Source organism: Paroedura picta, chromosome 3, assembly GCF_049243985.1.
Source record: "Paroedura picta isolate Pp20150507F chromosome 3, Ppicta_v3.0, whole genome shotgun sequence".
Taxonomy (NCBI): Eukaryota; Metazoa; Chordata; class Lepidosauria; order Squamata; family Gekkonidae; genus Paroedura; species Paroedura picta.
In genome coordinates, this window is record NC_135371.1 from 146,171,418 (window position 1) to 146,188,479 (window position 17,062).

Consider the following 17,062-nt stretch of genomic DNA (forward strand, 5'->3'; position numbering starts at 1 on the left):
ACTGAAATGAATTTCTCCTAGAAAGGAACGGTCAGAGGTTGCTCGGAGAGCGCTGGAGGACCTTGCTTTGTTGTGATCTGACAGGGCTTGATCGATGCTCGTAGACATGCTTCGCCCTGCTGATTCCTGAGGTAACAGAAGGGCTCCGCCCCAAGGGTGGCGAGCAGCCTCCGCCGGCTGAGCCCGAGCTCATCGCACGGCCCTGGCCCACCGCTGCTGCGCTCCCTCCGCGGGCTCTTTTGGGGCGGACGGGGTTTGGCCGGCCTCCTCTCCCCCCTCCTCCCCCGCCGCCTTTAGCCCGCCTCCTCCAATCGCAGCCTCCCTTACTGCCGGGTGGGCCGAGCTGCCCGCCTGCACGCCCAGCAGCTCCGAGGCTCGGCCATGGTAATGTCTGCTGCTTTGTTATTCCCCCTCCTCCGAAGATCCGGGGCGGAGATGGGTTCGGGGGCGGACTGGCGGAGGGGCGCGCGTGTGAGCTCTGCACCGGAGGCGCTGGTCTGCGGGGGCCGCGGGAGAAACGCCGCCCCTCAGCCACATTGCTCCTCAGGCGCTGCGCGAGCGGGGAGAATCGGGCTCGCCCCCGCGCCTCATCCCTGGGAGTCTCCTGAGCAGTGGGGAGGAGAGGGCCGAGGGCCACGGCCCCGCAGGCAGAATTAGGCGGGCACCAGCACAGCCTAAGCTGAGCAGCGCAGATGGCGAAGCATCCTCCTTAGTGACAACGGCCACCAGGTGCATGTTCTGGAGTCCAGGGCGCCTTGCCCAAATGCAGAAGCATCCAGGTCTATACAGGTGCACCAGAGGTACATGAATTGCCCATGGACAAACGCCCATGGGCATGGGAGGCGGCGGCGGGGGGAAGTACCCATACTACCCATGTAGATTTAATTTTAAAGTACAATTAACCATATCCCTTGTTTTAATTGCTCCAGGCTAAACTTGGTTAAACATCACCCTAACCTAACGCATCCAAGTGGGTTTTATGATTGATTGAACAAGAATTGGCACTTGTGTCTCCGCATCAACATTTAGCACATTGCCTCTTTCACCAGATTAGCTGTCTCATCTATGCTTGCATGCAAACAATTCAATGCTTGTGCAAACAGGAGACTTTTAGCTTTGTGCATGCTGATATACATGCTAATGAGTTGATATAAAGATCAGTGCCATAACCTGCTGAGAAGTGCAGATTTCTAGCCACACAAATAGGCTACTCTTTAATGCATATATGTATATGTTATGTATACATATGTGCATCTCCACAGTAGGGCATGTGGAAGGTCACATGTGAGGATGCTTACCTGCACTTGAACAGTGCAGATCTGTAGAAAAAAATATATGGAGAAACAGATGTAGGTACACATCCATACAGATGGGCACAGTTACATAGGCACGCACATATCATGTTTGAAACATGTTACTTGGAAATAAATCTCCATAGACAGAATGTACCTCTGTAATAAGATGTTTTAATCCCACATCTAAATAGAGATTCTGAACTAAATAGTTCTATAAAATAATATATTAGCCCCAGATATCTCCAGAACACCTAGCCACAGTGATCCATGCCACAGTCACCTCCAGGCTAGGTTACTGTAACTCACTCTACACAGTCCTTCCTTTATCCTTTACCTGGAAATCACATTTGGTGCAGAATGCAGCTGCCTGAGTCCTCACAAAGAAAGACCCCATGGGTAACCTATATTTTACCTCTTCTCCAGCAGCTGTGCTGGTTGCCGATCAAGTTCCAGATCAGGTTTAAGGTGTTGGTTTCAACCTTTAAGGCTCTATGTGGTCTGGGACCACGTCTTGAGAGACCACCTCTCCATATATACCCCACAAAGAGCTTTTTGCTCAGCAAATTCCATCTTGCTGGTGGTCCCCAGCCCCAGAGAGAGGCACGGCCTCTACCAGAGCCAAGACTTTTTTGGCCCTGGCTCCAGCCTGGTGGAATGAGCTGCTGGCAAAGACCCGGACCTTTTGGGAACTCCCCAAGTTCCAAAGGGTCTGCAAAACGGCGCTCTTCCACCAGGCATTTGGCTGAGGCCAAGGGTTGCATCTTTACCATCTATATGGGCCTTGCTGCCTAGTTCCACACCTGGGATCTTGCCCAGGTTACTGGTCCACATCTGAGCCTGGCCAGTAATTGAATTCCATTAGCTGTGTGCCCAGCTTGTTGGTGAATGATTTAGGGATGGAGTGAATGGTTAGTAATTTTAATAGATACATTTTTAGATTTTTATATGCACTTCAACCAGTCAGTAGACTTTATTAGCAGAAAATGTATATGTACTTGTATTGGGATTATGTTTCTTTATGTCCCTATTATAAGCTTCCCTGGGACCACTTTGGAGAAGGGTGGCCTAAAAGGCAAATAAAACCTAAAATAAAAATTGTTTTGCAACCTTTAATTTCTGAAAATACAAATGAATTAATTTGTGTTTCTCTTTGAAATAAGACCAGCACTCCAGGCAGGAAAGTTTCAGAAAATTTATCTTTTATTGAAAAAAGAAATTTCTATTGCAGAAAAATTATGCCAAATTTATAAAAGCTCCTAACATTTCCCAACAGTATTATAAGTAAAATTTAAAGCGAACCAGCTTTCAGGTTATTGTCTTTTAGGAATTGTCAAAGATAAAAGAAAAACCTTACACAGAATTCTCCAATAGTTGAACCTCGAATGAGCTGACAATTACAGGAAAAACATGCATGATCAGCAAGAAAAGTGATGATGTCCTGTTGTACTTCCAAAATACTGTTGTACATCCATGTTAAAAACTTTGAAACTTCATAGCCACACTCAGCTAAAGATCAGTAGACTGGAAACAAGAGTTCCTGCAACTCATTTATACAAAAGAGCAATTCAACTTGACTTTCTCTTCCTTGAATTCCCTTGTTCTACTCTTTGGAATTTCCCTATTCCAATGTTGGCCTTAACTTATGTAGAAAAACTGACATTATTCATAAATACTCCCAAAATATTACTGTTCTCTTGAAACAGAACGATTGAGTTATAATTCTATTTTTGCATCTAGCAGCTCTGGTAACCGTAACTGTCAAATTCACCCCAAGCATATGTATATATATCTAAGGATTCAGACTGTTTGCAAGACATAGCCATCATCCACTCATCACAAACAAAAGGCCAACTTTTCCCCAGGAAATGCTAACAAGTTTAGAACTTTTTTTTGTTTGGCTAAAGGAAGAGAAGACATGGGTAATATGGGCAAAAGAAAATTCCCCCAATGATCATAATATTAGACTTTGAGGGGAATCACTTGTCCCCTTACACTGATTAGTATATGGAATTAACTGCCCAAAATACAGGGATGGCCACTTGCTTATGAGAATCAGGAAGCACCTGGCAGGCCATTGTTGAATGCTGGACAAATGATCTGATCAACGAAGGAAATGTATATAGAGTGATGACTTCTGTCACTGAGGAGGTGAATGTATTCTGTTACTGCTTTAATCATGTATGTGTTATGCTCAGGAGAGAGCCAACTGGAGGCATGCAAATCATGGGCTACCCATCCATTATACCACCAGTTATCCTTATTAAAGACTTCACTGTGTCCACCTCCCAAACTTGCCATTCTCCCTCTCCTTTGCCATCGGTTTTTATCTTGGTGGAGGAAGGAGGGAAAGAAAGGAGTCTACCTCCTGGACTGGTCTTTTGCACAGACAGAGCAACAGGTTTATGCAAGATAGAATGTCTAGAAAATGGCAGACTGGAGTGCAGAAGGGTCTGATGGCTTCCACACAATGATAAAGCATTTGCAGTGTCAACAGAGCATCCACACGCCATCCCCTCCCCCACTCTCCTTGTCTCTGCCCCCACGATTGCCATTCTCCCCACCTGGCACTCAAAGGCTTTTTCAGGATTAAAAAAATTGGCAATTAACATATTATAAGGATCTATCTGTAAGGCCTTCTGAATTCATGGCCTTTATAGGGGGGAAATCCCTCCAATAAAACCTGTTTGTGGACAGCCTCTCTCCATAGACAACTGGGGCTTAAATATTCCTAAGAACTTAGAATATATCTGTGATCCTGGAAGGACTGAAGATTTTAAATAGTTTTCATAGTGGTGGAGCTGGGGAAAAGTGAGCTCAAGGCATTTTGGCTGCCCAGCTCTGTGACTTGCCCAAGGATACCAGGTGAACTTCATGTCTGCATCAGAGTTGTTCCTGCCATTACAACTTCTAAGTTCAACATGTTCTGTTTATTTATTATATTACAGCCTGTCCCTCAACTAGATGATTCACAGAGTTGCTTACTAGTAAAATTTAACCCAAGTTGCAATAAAACAAAGCAAGCATTAGCAACAATTAAAAATTACAGGTAGCTGTATTAGCAGATGTACAGGAGTACTGGATCATCATGCTGATCTAGCTGGAACAGATACTGGGTTAGAGAAATATGCCACTGCTTGTCTTTTGGCTGTTTTAATTATTGTATATTTAATCAGGTTTCATGGGGTCTTATATTGTATTTTATTGGTTTTACTAGCCGTAAAGCCCGTTGTATGCAGGGTTGCAATGGATGCTAGAGCCCCCCCCCCCCCCAGGGCTGCTGCTGTCCCTGCTGGCGCCCGTGCTGCCCCACCTGCTGTTTGCCATTGTGAGCTAGGCTTCCTCTGTCTTGGCGAAAGGGGGGCTCTCCTCCTCTCTCACACCCTCCACGGCAGTGAGCCCCACTGTAGGTGGCAGTCCGGGCCCGCATGTCGCACCCATGTATGGTGCTGCCGTGGGGCTGTGTTCTCCAGCGGTGGCAGCTGTGGTCCCAGCCGTAGCCTCTGTCAGCAATGGCACTGCAGTCATCATGGGGCCACCACCTCCAGCACCACTGCCTCCAGTGGCGCCACCTTGGCAGTGCAGCCACTGCGCAAAGGGCCAGGCAGGCAGGCGCAGGTCCATCACCCTCTGTGGCTAGTGTGTGTGTGGCCGCAAGGACGGGTGTGGCTGGGTGATGGGGGGCAGTGCTCTAGGGGCCGGCCTAATCCAGAGTCGCCCAGCTTTGCCAGGTGCCCGGATTGGCGCATATTCCAGGCCTGGACAGACCCAGACAGGCTCCAACCTGGAGCATGTTTCTCATTTATTTATAGACCCTATGGTTACGATACTGTGAACCGCCCTGAGACAGCGGAATACAAATGTGAATAATAAATAAACAAACAAACGAACAAACAAACAAATAAAAGCAGCAAAATATTAAAACTGAGGAAGCTAGTAATTCAAAAACATAAAACTGTATACAAAAAGTGCTCAAGAGAAACAATTAAAATCAGCCAAATCCATGGACAAGCCAATATGGTTTAACCCAGCAGCAAAGATTTGAAAGGCAGTGCTCCAGTCAAATACCCAAGTGAACAGTGTTTCAAAGCTGAAAACTGAGAAGCTCCTGCTCCAAAGAGGGCTGGTGAAGGGGCATGGAAGGGGAGGGGACATTTCAGGGTGCCTGATCACTTGGGCAAGGTGCCCTCGGTGTGTATAAATGTTCAGAGTGTGTATATGATCAGTGATCACAATATTAAGGGAAGAAGGAAATGGGTGGCATGAGGGGCCCCACAGGGAATCGTCGTCTGGTGTCCTCTTGGTATTTCTGTCTTCTAATGTTGACCTGCCTCTCCTCAGAAAATGAAGGAAGATGGAACAGGTCTCTGGCTTCCACATCAGTATCCCCTTCATTGGAGCTGTAAATGGAGTTCTGTTTTCTTCTTGCGCTTACTCTCTCTCTCTCTCTCTCTCTCTCTCTCTCTCTTTTTGCTGTTTGCAGTCGGCTCCGGACTCGGGCAGTGGCCCTCCTCCTGGGCAGCCAGCATCATTCCCCCCGGCCCCACCACCACTTCCAATTCTTCCACCTCCCTTTGTAAGTTAGTTGCTCTCCAGCACATTTCAGTGTGTTCATCCTACTTGTGTGACTGTATACAGCATGCTGAGTGTGACTGGAGTGTGCACCAAAAATATGTTATGGTGTGGTTGACAGAGTGTGTGTCTGGATATGTGTTGGACTCTAAGTCCTGGAAAGTGAATTGAAGTCACATATATACTCCCACTATAGCATTGCCCCTAAAGTGCATAACTGTTGTAGTCTCTCCAATATCAATTAGGTTTATTTCCACTGAAGAAAAGTACTTAGTGGTTGACGTTCCTGTTAAAATAAATATCTGCTTTTGAATCCACAGGTGTAAAATTGGCCATTGACAGATTGAACTGAATCAAATCTGTGTGCAATTAAAGGTCTCCAAAATGTTTCCGTGGAGCTCCCAAACTCTTTTTATTTTACATTTTTTCTTTGAAAATGATTTTAGTTAAAAACATTCAACTAGAACTCGTAACTGTAGTGGAAATGTTAAAAATATAATCTCCAAACCTGTAGTTCTGCTTGCCTACCAGCCTCCATGTTTACACAAGTATGTATAATCGTGTACACAATTGTGCAGATAGACAACCCTCCTTGTAAAGGAAGGCTGTTAATCAAATCTGTGGCCACTTCACTGTTGTACTAGTTGGGAAGCCAAAATGACCCCAGAAGAGTTTTCCTTTCCTTTCTGGTGAATTACTTTCAATAACTGTTATTTAGCCACCATGTGAGGTCAGTACAGCCACAGTAATACTGTCAACAGAAAGATGCAGTACAATGCACACCTCAACATAACTTTCAAAGGAGCTCAAGAACTTTGTGAAGACAGGAAACTTCATACTGAATCAGTCCATTGATCCAGCAAGGTCAGGATTGTCTACTCAAGCTGGCAGCAGCTCTTCAGGGTCTCAGGCAGAGATCTTTCACATCCAGTTTGGTGTAGTGGTTAGGAGTACGGACTTCTAATTTGGCATGCTGGGTTAGATTCTGCACTTCCCCACATGCAGCCAGCTGGGTGACCTTGGGCTCGCCATGGCACTGATAAAACTGTTCTGACCAAGTAGTGATATCAGGCCTCTCTCAGCCTCATCCTCCTCACAGGGTGTCTCTTGTGGGGAGAGTAAAGGGAAGGTGACTGTAAGCCGCTTTGAGCCTCCTTCGGGTAGAGAAAAACGGCATATAAGAACCAACTCTTCTTCTTCTTCTTCTGCTACCAGATCCTTTTGACTGGAGATACCAGGGGTAGAACCTGAGACTTCTGCACACCAAGCTAATGCTCTGCCCTTGAGTCATGGTCTGTCCCCAAGGAGTTCCCTCAGCCAGAGAGCAGCCATCCCAAACTCAGCTCTTTTACTTTGCCACATTATAAATTGCCTATTTTATTTTATTTTATATTATATTATTTTATATTATAATAATATTTATATACCTCCAAATGTCTCGCAGCGGTTAACAGAAGTCAGTAAAACACAGTAAAATCCCCTAACAATACCCTTAAAAATATAACAATATAGCATCTAACAATAAAAACAAGGTGAACAATAAACATCAACCTTCCCCTTCTGTTCAGCATGTGGGTCAATAAACTGGGAACAAGGGTCCTAGCTGATCTCAGTTGGTTTCAGTTGGAGATCCTCAGATGGTGACACCGGGATACTGCCCTGGCCTCACCCGTAGGCCTGGCAGAAGAGCTCTGTCTTGTAGGCCCTGTGGAAAACTGACAACTCTGACAGGGCCCTTGGCTCTTCCGAGAGCTCATTCCACCAGGTTGGGGCCTGGGCCGAAAAAGCCCTGGCCCTGGTCAAGGCCACGCGAATGTCCTGGGGGCCCAGGAGAACCAGTAGATTCATACCCGCAGAGCGAAGGCCATAAACCACTGTTGATAAAACACCATAAAACACAATTGATTGTAAAGTATGAGATGTCAGCACTAAACAGAGAATCATAAACATGGAAAATACTAAAGGGCCATGTAGTCCAAAACTCTGGACAGTCCTCTAACAGTCTGGGGTTTCTTGATGGACCTGGAAAGGGTTTCTGAATTGGTGGGAGTTAATTCATTTTTAATATATTTTTTAATTTGTTAGACATTTAACATGAAATGACCATATATGATCACGTCAATCCCTGCCCCCTCCCAAAATGGCCAATAATGGGCCTGCAGGGGGTGGGAAAAGGAGGAGCCCCGGGTGCAGCTGACGTGGACAGGAGAGAAAGTTGTGTACTGTGGGTGGAAAACCATCTGTTTGTGCTCTGGAGGATCCAAAAATCTTTCCAGTTGCTATTGATGTGTGATGCTACTTTGGGGTTATCTTACAATACTGTTGCCAGTTTCTGTTTCATGTTGGCCTAGTTCCTTTCTATCTCAGAAAGAGAGAGTCTCAAGATTTGCTGCTGGCAGCTGCTCTAGCTACCTTCTCTCTCTTTCTCTCTCATGTAGATGCCGCCTCCTGGGATTCCACCACCATTCCCCCCAATGGGGCTGCCCCCAATGGGTCCACGGCCGCCCCCCATGCCCCCCATGCCCCCAGGCATGATGCCGCCTCCGCCATTGATCCCACCCATGCCTGGCCCTCCACCCATGGGACAGGTAACTTTCAACCTCAGTATCTCTGTCCAGCTGTTCACCTCTTCTATAACGGCTGTGATAACCTTGGCTTCTTTGTGCTCGCAGATTTCCACAATGGTGCCACCTATGCTTCCTGGAATGATGATGCCTGGGGTGCCAACTGGCCCTGTTTCTGTCTCTGCAGGGGTGAGTGCCTGGCAGGAGCAGTTGTTCAGGGATTAGTATGAATGGAATCTTGTGGCATCCTGCAGTACAATCCTAAACAGAATTACATCTTTGTAAGTCCATTGAAGTCCGTGGTCTTAGAAGGGAGCAACTCCACTTAGGATTGGACTGCTTCAGTGTTACTTGGCCAAAACTGCTCCTCCCCTCTAAATCATTTGCTCACAAAATTCCCCCGATCCAAGCCAATGACAGTGTGAAGACTGGACTTTAGTCCATGAAAACTCATGCTGGAATAGAATTGTGAGATGTTACAAGACTCCTGTTTATTTTTGTCTTCATCAGACCAACATGGCAGCCTCTCTTGAATTGCAAACATCCATAGTTCGAGCTGTTGTTAAAGGAACATTTACTAAAGAACGTTGGTAAACTTGGGGGTGGGGGGTGGGACTAGAATGAAAACCGAATGTTTTGTCTGGACTACTTTGGAAAATCCATTTCGAACTGCTGGGTTGGACAGATTATCCCAGCAAGGACCTCCATTTTTGAAAAGAGAATGCGACCAAGTAGGTTGGATGGACAGGGATCTTGGGAACTTCTGTCTCTGATTCTAGCCAGCAACTTCTTATATGGAGCCAGCGTGGTGGAGTGGTTAAGAGTGGTGGCTTCTAACCTGGCCAGCTGGATTTGATTCCCTGCTTCTTCACGTGCAGCCAGCTGGGTGACCTGGGGCTAGTCACAGTCCTGCTAGAGCTGTTCTGACTGAGCCGTGATATCAGGGCGCTCTCAGCATCACCTACTTCACAGAATGTCAGTTGTGGGGAGAGGAAGGTGATTGTAAGCTGCTTTGAGACTCCTTTGGGCAGTGAAAAGTGGGGTATAAAGATCAACTCTTCTTAGACAGAAGAAGAATCATCAGTCAGTCTCTGAAGGGGAGCTCTGTAGGGCAACAGGCTTGGGGCATTTTTAATGTGCTCTGAGGAGGTTCGGCTGGTAAAACAGGGTGTGGTGGTGGGTGCAAGACAGAATGACCTCCAGCTATCTAGGGAACTGAACTTTTGATCTAATTCTCATTTCTTTGTAACAGGCAGCTCCTGTGACAGACCCATCCAGTGGTGAGTGTCCTAACAGACAACTCGATGACTGTATTTAGGGTGGGTCTGGATCAAGAGTTTTTTTCGGGGGGGAAATCCTGTATGCCCACCTCACTGTGGATTTTCTGTATCCCAAAATCTTCCCCAGTGCGGTGATGCAGTAATGGGTAAAGCAGCACCAGTTGAACATTTGCCCGACGGGCATAAGATAAAGGCACAGCATGTCAGACAGCCCCCCCCCACCCCCAGGACAGTAGCCCTCCATTAAATGCTAATGAAATAGGATTCTTCCTACAAACTCATTTCCCTTCCCTCAGTGCCCTTTGTAGGGACTCTGGCCTTGTCTCCTGAAACCAGAACCTCCTGGTCACTCACCCATCAGTCTTAGACTGCTTCTGTGAGAAAGGTTTGCTCCAGTTTGGCATCCATACCAGAGTGGGTTTTGTTTTGATTTTTTATCATCCACACAACACCCCCCCCCCACTAATCCACTTTTTTGCATTCCCCTTACTTTGCTGCCGTCTTTCCCAAATCTGATGCACTATAACTGTTGGGGGAATATTGCAGCCAAGGCATGTTATATGCCAGGCAGTGAAGATGAGCGTTTTTGAAAGTCCCAGCCATACTGGCACCATTTCTCTCTGCCTGCCTCATATGGCTGCCTTCCCTGCCTCCCTCCCCCTCAAGATGGCTCTCTGGGAGCTTTTAAAATAAAACCCCTGCAATTCCTAGATCACCATAGCATAATGATGGGGGGGGGGGCTGTGAAGGCTGAAACAAGGCAAGTGCTGGGATAGCTGCCTTATGGACGCTCCGTTGCTTCTGCCGGAGAGCTACATGGAGAATCATTGCCATGTGGAAGCACCTAGGGCTGCAGCTATGGCGGCATTACTGGAGACTGCACGGTGGTTGTGCTGTAGCAGCTGTCCACCTCCTAGATTGGCATGCCCATGCAAGAAAAGTCAGTTGCAAATGATTTTTGCGTGCAGCAATTGTCCACTCTGTGTGAAGGCAGCCTCACTCCATCTCCTTTGGCCTCCACATGTTGCAGGGTGTTTTTCTCTGTCAGACCCCTCCTAGGCTACAACTGTCTTTCTTACTGATCTCTGGTCTCTTGTTTTGCAGCCCCTGTGACCCAGGCAGCCCCTGTGGTGAGTACCTGGCTATGCAGCCTCCTGATCTTGCCTTCTGCACTATAATTGCTGTTGTTCTGATGTGAGGTATCCAGACGCAATCTCACAAGGATGCACTTCTGGTGAAAGGATGTTTCAAATTACCAAAACTCAGAGTATAGAAGTGGATACTAATTTAATTATCATGAGAAGCATCTCGCTGGGGGTCTGGCTGGGGTTTTCGCCAGCACCAAACCAGCTGAGTCTGCACACCATGCAGGAGCAGGTGTACTTGGCCAGGCACCCCCCTCATCCCTGGGAGTGCAACCAGAGACTTGTGGCCTAAGGAGGCCCAACCATGGCTGTGCCACAAGGTACATGGGTGTCCTTGCTTGCAGGGAGGGGGCAAAGCTTGCTGCCCATGAGGGTCCTAGACTTGCTGCCCATGAGGGTCCTGGACTGTTGCTGGGCTTGTAGAGGGCAAGGGCGCTCCCTCCGGGATGCCTGGTGCATGCTTTCCTCCGTGTCCCTTTTGCACTGGAACTGCTGTAGCCAGGGCTTGTTCCACAGAAAGGCAGGTGCACCTGTACCTAGGCAGGCAGGCCGGCTGGGGGGGGGGGGGATGGCATTGTGGCCTTGATTGGTTGCTTCCAGGTGGGAACAAACTCTGCCCACCCCCATCATCACCTGCCTGCCTTGGGCACTGAATAGGCCAGGTATGCCACTGTTCCCAGGCAGTACCAGATAAAACTGACAAGGTGCTCTCCAGTAGAGGAGTAAAATTAACATTCTTTTCCCTGCAAGTTAAAATTGTCTGGAAGCCACAACTGTGTTTCTTCTTGATCTCTCTTCTCTTGCTTTGCAATTTCATCTTGGTAGCCAGTGCAGCTAAGGTTGTGGTTTTGATATTTGAGAACACTTCCTTTTTCTGAAATAATAATTGTGAAATAATAATAATAATAATTAGTTTTTTATTATTTTATTATTATTACTAGTTTTATTGCAGGGGATTGCAGGGGAAAGAATGTTAATGGAGGTGTGCTTCATTTTTCCCTCTTGAAAGTTTGTCTTTAGATTGTCTGAAGGTGAGAGTAGTCCATCCTTTGTGTTTCTGTATGAGTCAGTGGTTTAGGCATGCTTTTGGATTGGAAGAAACCACTCCTAGAGCATTCAGTTAATAACTGAAATAGTGATGCAGCAGGCCTCTGTGCACCAGGAAAAGTTAAATGATGCAAACTGGTGACGGGAGGCACAGTCGGATCACCTGCCCTTAGTGGAAACTGACTGGAAAGAGGCCAAGGCAGATCAGTGAATCCTGCAGAGGCATGGCGGGGAACTCTTTCCGGTTTATTGGAGCTTTTAATTCTTTACTAAATATATTTCTCAAAGAATGCAGTTCAGGAATTGTAGAACTAGGGGGCTTCTCCAGATTTTGCCTTAAGACTTCAGCCTCACTCCCTACAGAGATGTAGGCGAACCTTACCAATTTCACATCCTTTGCTCCTCCAATCCTGAATCCATTGATGGGTGCTGTGCTGCCAGTGGCTCTCCAAAAGGTGGGCCAAAAGGTAACTGCCTATTGTGGGAGATCCTGAAGCTCCATCCTTGGATTATAGCAAACCATACTCAGCACCATCTTCCCTCCACCTTATGAGATTTCCTCCCTTCTTGCTGAAGCTGGCTTTCATAACTGGAGGGGTTAGTGTGCCATCCTAAGCAGAGTCACACCCTTCTAAGTCCACTGAATTCAGTGAGCTGGGGATGGTGTCGCTCTGCTTAGGACTGCACTGATCAGACCTTGATGGTAATTTTTTTCCCTCAAATGGAAACTCATCTGAATGCTGTGCTCAGAACCCGTTTCTGTTCTCGCACGGTGCAATTCCATAAAGCTTGGGAGCTCTGCAAGGCAAGGTCAGTCCCAGTGCTCTGCTGAAGTCCATTTCCCCCCCTCTTTCTCTTAGAAGCCTGCCTGGAGTGAGCATAGAGCTCCTGATGGGCGCATTTACTACTACAATTCTGAAACCAAACAATCAAGTTGGGAAAAGCCAGATGAACTCAAGTCCAAGGCAGAGGTGAGATCCCTGGCTAGCCTTGGCTATGTGGGTACAGTATAAATCTGGAGTGCTCACCCATTGTTCAGTTGTGTTTGACACTAATGCAGCCTTTCTCAACTTTTTTTTACTGTTGAGAAACCCCTGAAATATTCTTCAGGCTTTGAGAAACCCCAGAAGTGGCACAATAGTGCAGAATAGGATTGGGAAGCATGGCATGTACACGCCTACCCGGGGCCTCTCTCCTCCAGGCCCCCCACTGGCCATTTGGTGGGGTGTCAACATGACCATATGGTCATATCACCTGATAAATGTTTTGCATTTAGAAATAAAACCATTAATTCCCACCCATTCGGGAAACCCTTCCAGGCCTGTCAAGAACCCCCAGGGTTTCACGATTCCATGACTGAGAAAGCTTGCAGTAATATTCCAACGGCAACTGGTCAGAGATCGTAATGAAGGGTCGATTTATTTTGTATTGATTTGGCATGTAGAGATTCATCTCCATGGAGAGGCATATAACTAGTCAAATCTCAGGTATTATTTGAACATGAAAAACACCTCTGTCATTATTACTGCTGGGTAAGGGAGCTTGCAAGGACCCTGCAGTGAGGAGTCACATACATAAGCGATATCACACTCTGATGCATAATCCCTGTTAGTGAGGACTGGATCACCAGGTGTCAGGGATGGAATGCAAGTTCTAGCTGTATTAAAGCACTGTTCTCCAGTGCAGCCTTTTACTGACCCATGGGAGTGAATGAGGACAATTAACTTCTTTGGGAGACAAAGGCTGCCTTTAGGGTAGAGGCTGAACTTGCCCTGTGCTCTTAGGGTCTCCATTTTCTAAAAAGGCAGCCTGCTGCTATTTGCATAGCCCCGTCCTGGTCACCCTGAAGAGTAGCAGGATGTTGAATATACAGGATGGTGAACACAGTTTTGGACTGGGAGTGGATTTAAATCCTGCCTCCTTTTTTCATGAAGACCCCTGGGTGATGTTAGACTTTTTTTCTTTCTTTCAAAAATAACAGAAAAGAAAAACAGGAAAGGGGGGGGAAATCCAGCAACTGTGTGTGTGAGAGCAGTGGAAGTAGCTAGTTCCCTAGCTTGTGGCTGAGTCCTTTAAAGCAGGAGGGGAAAGCTGTGGATTCCCTCTGGGGCCCACCTTTAACTCCCAGCAGGCAACGGAGACCTACGGAGCTGCAAGCAGATGGCATCAGAATCATATGATGGGGAGAGGAAAAACAGCCTCTAGGACTGATATGTGAAAGAGCCCTCTCCTTGCTTTCCTTGTGAATTCCTCTTAGCTTGCATGCACGGAGAGGCACAGAGTGTGATAGCTTGGCTCTCTGCATATGCACTTCAACAACTGGCCATTACAAAGAGAAACAAAAATGGACAGTTCTATAGGGCAGGGGTAGTCAACCTGTGGTCCTCCAGATGTTCATGGACTACAATTCCCATGAGCCCCTGCCAGCAAATGCTGGCAGGGGCTCATTGGAATTGTAGTCCATGGACATCTGGAGGACCACAGGTTGACTACCCCTGCTATAGGGGATTGTGCCTGATCACACGGGGCTCTGTGACCCACTGGAGGGTTCCAACCCTTAGACTGGAGACCACTGCACTGTATACATGGATGCCACTCTGAGCTCCTTGGAGGAAGGGCAGGATGAAAATGTGGTAGATTTAGATAGTTAACAAAAAGAATGTATGGGCTTTTTTGGAACCTTCCCACAAACTAACTTTGAGAGTCAGAGTTCAGTAGCACCTTTAAGACCAACAAAGATTTATTCAAGGCGTGAGCTTTTGAGTGCAAGCACTCTTCATCAGACTGACAGTCTGACGAAGAGTGCTTGCACTCGAAAGCTCACGCCTTGAATAAATCTTTGTTGGTCTTAAAGGTGCTACTGAACTCTGAGTTTATTGTGCTACTTCAGACCAACACGGCTACTCATTTGAATCTAACTTTGAGAGTGTGTGAAATAGTGGTTAGAGGGTCAGACGAGGATCTGGGATCCTCAGGTTCTGAATCTGCTCTAGGAACTTGATGAATGGCCTTGGTCAAGTCTTCTTAGGGTTGTAATCTCAGGGTTGTCAGTCCCCAGCTCTCATTTCCTGTGGAAGCGGGAATTAAAAAAAAAACATCCTTTTAAGTCAGCAGTATGGCATTCTAGGAATAGTGAGAAACTCTATGGTAAAACAGGGTTTCTGGCAATTCCTAGAGATGACTGATGTCACTGTTAGAGAAGTTCCTAGAGAGGACTGATAGCCCACCACCATTGTCTCCATGTCTGCCTGTGCTCCTGCCGGCTGTCAGTCAGTCTGGCAACCTACATTAGCCTAACCTACCTTCCAGGGTTGTTGCAAAGAAAAAAGGGAGGTGAAGACAATGGTCTCACCTGCTTTGAGTCCCTATTGGGGAGGCAGACAAAGTATTAATGGAGTACAAAAGTAACGAGCCCTTCTTCTGTTTCCAGTGTTGGGAAGAGGGTAGGTAGAATGCTGGATTCATGGTCCCCAGCTCACTGCAACTCTAACCTCTGCTTCACTGCCCCTTCAGCTCTTGCTTTCGCGCTGCCCCTGGCGTGAGTACCGCTCAGAAACCGGGAAACCCTATTACTACAACTCTCAGAGCAAGGAGTCACGTTGGACCCGGCCCCGTGAGCTTGATGATATTGAAGGTGAGAGTTCCTGGCAGTCCACAAATGATACGTTTGGGACTGTGGGGCAGAGGTAAGCCTTTAAATATTACGTGTGGTAACACAGACTGTCTTTGTTTCCCCAGCACTGATCAAGGAGGAGGAAGAAGATTTGGAGTAAGTCCCTGGAGGAAGGGGGGGAAGAAAAATGTACATGCCGGTATAGCACAGACATTGCCAAAAGGACCGGCAAATTGCAAAAAGACTAGAGTGGTGATGAGCATTTATTGCTTCTGGATCCAGCCTTATCTGGATGCTGGATCTTATTTTTGAAGGCTTCTCTCCTTTGATAACAAAAAAAACATGCGGTCTCCAAACACGGGAGGGGAAAACCATTCCTGTTTTGTGTGTTTGTGTGGGTTTTTCCCTCCTGGTGCCAGGTCCTCAAGGCTCTGACATTTTATCTCTACACAGAAGGCAGCAGCTGCATGAGACTCCTTTGTCAGGCCCTGCCAGTCCAAGCCCGTCTTCTGCTGCTACGTCAGACATGGAAGGGACCAGCGGTGTTGAAGGACAGGAGACCTCAGGCACTGAGGGGGTTCCTCCTGCAGCTGAGGAGGAAGCTATAAGCAGGTGACAGGAGGGAGGGGTTAAGGACGCTTTGGATTTAACCCTGGGTTCTCAAAATGTGGCCCAGGATCCCCACTTCCATGGGGGAACATATAAGCGAGGAGGCAGAGGTAAATCTGGGGGTTACATGCTATTGCTGAAAGGCATGCAGCAGCTCTGGTGTCTTCTTCCCACCAGTGTTGCTCACAGTGGCTCAGGAACCGCATGTGGCTCTTTGACATGTCATGCCCTGCTCTTCTGAGCATTGTTCCCCATTGTGGTGCCTACCCACATTGAAGCCTAGTAGGGCTTCTGGTTAGAAGGAATGGGTAAGCTTACCAGGAAAGGGTAAGCTGTGAGCCTCCCTGCCAAAGATTAAAGTAAATATGGCTCTTCTGGTTGATCATAAATGCAAATGTGGTTCTTTCCAAGCTGCAAAGTGTGTATCACTGCTCTACACAATATGCAGAATGAAGGTGGTAAAATCCTGACAGTGCTAAAGTGGTTTAGCCACTTTAAAAGGCAGTAGAGGGTCATATTTTTGAATGCATGTAAAGTTGCATATTAGAAAGAGTGAGAGGTTTAGACTAGCTTACGCTAATCTAAATCTATGTCCTGGGGAACTTTTTAAGGACCCATGAAGCTGCCTTATTCTGAGTCAATCCCCTGGTCTAAAGAGCAGGACTGTTTCCTCCACCTGGCAGTCATTCTCCAGGGCCCACTGCCAGATCTGCTTTTAACTGGCAACCTTCTGCGTGCAAAGCGGATGGTTTATCATTGGGCCACAGCCTCCTCCCAAGGAGAAGTGCATGGTAAAGTTGGAAGCCCACATTCAGGCACATCCTAGTGATTTACTAGAATTCTGCCACTTCTGTCTGCATTAGGTGTAGAATGGCTCTAAGCAAGAATTGTAGAAGGAGTAATTGGAGGAAAGGGGCTGGTTTATTCCTGTCTTTTGGGG

General features: G+C 47.0%; 1 protein-coding gene across 5 annotated transcripts in view; it reads left to right on the forward strand.

The window, feature by feature from the left end:
* Window positions 1-288: 288 nt before the first annotated feature.
* PRPF40B (pre-mRNA processing factor 40B) overlaps window positions 289-17,062 on the forward strand; it is a 38,721-nt gene continuing 21,947 nt past the window's right edge. For 3 of the 5 annotated variants that reach the window (XR_013229519.1, XM_077328469.1, XM_077328470.1), the window contains exons 1-10: window positions 289-384; window positions 5,776-5,868; window positions 8,303-8,452; window positions 8,537-8,617; window positions 9,681-9,708; window positions 10,813-10,838; window positions 12,761-12,871; window positions 15,414-15,534; window positions 15,639-15,669; window positions 15,967-16,125. Coding sequence is in view for 4 of the 5 variants with exons in the window: in XM_077328469.1 (XP_077184584.1) it covers window positions 382-384; window positions 5,776-5,868; window positions 8,303-8,452; window positions 8,537-8,617; window positions 9,681-9,708; window positions 10,813-10,838; window positions 12,761-12,871; window positions 15,414-15,534; window positions 15,639-15,669; window positions 15,967-16,125 (803 nt within the window). In the remaining variant the exon portion in view is untranslated. Of the gene's footprint in view, window positions 385-779; window positions 801-5,775; window positions 5,869-8,302; window positions 8,453-8,536; window positions 8,618-9,680; window positions 9,709-10,812; window positions 10,839-12,760; window positions 12,872-15,413; window positions 15,535-15,638; window positions 15,670-15,966; window positions 16,126-17,062 lie in introns of those variants that run through there. The other 2 variants (XM_077328472.1, XM_077328473.1) reach the window with 2 other exon arrangements.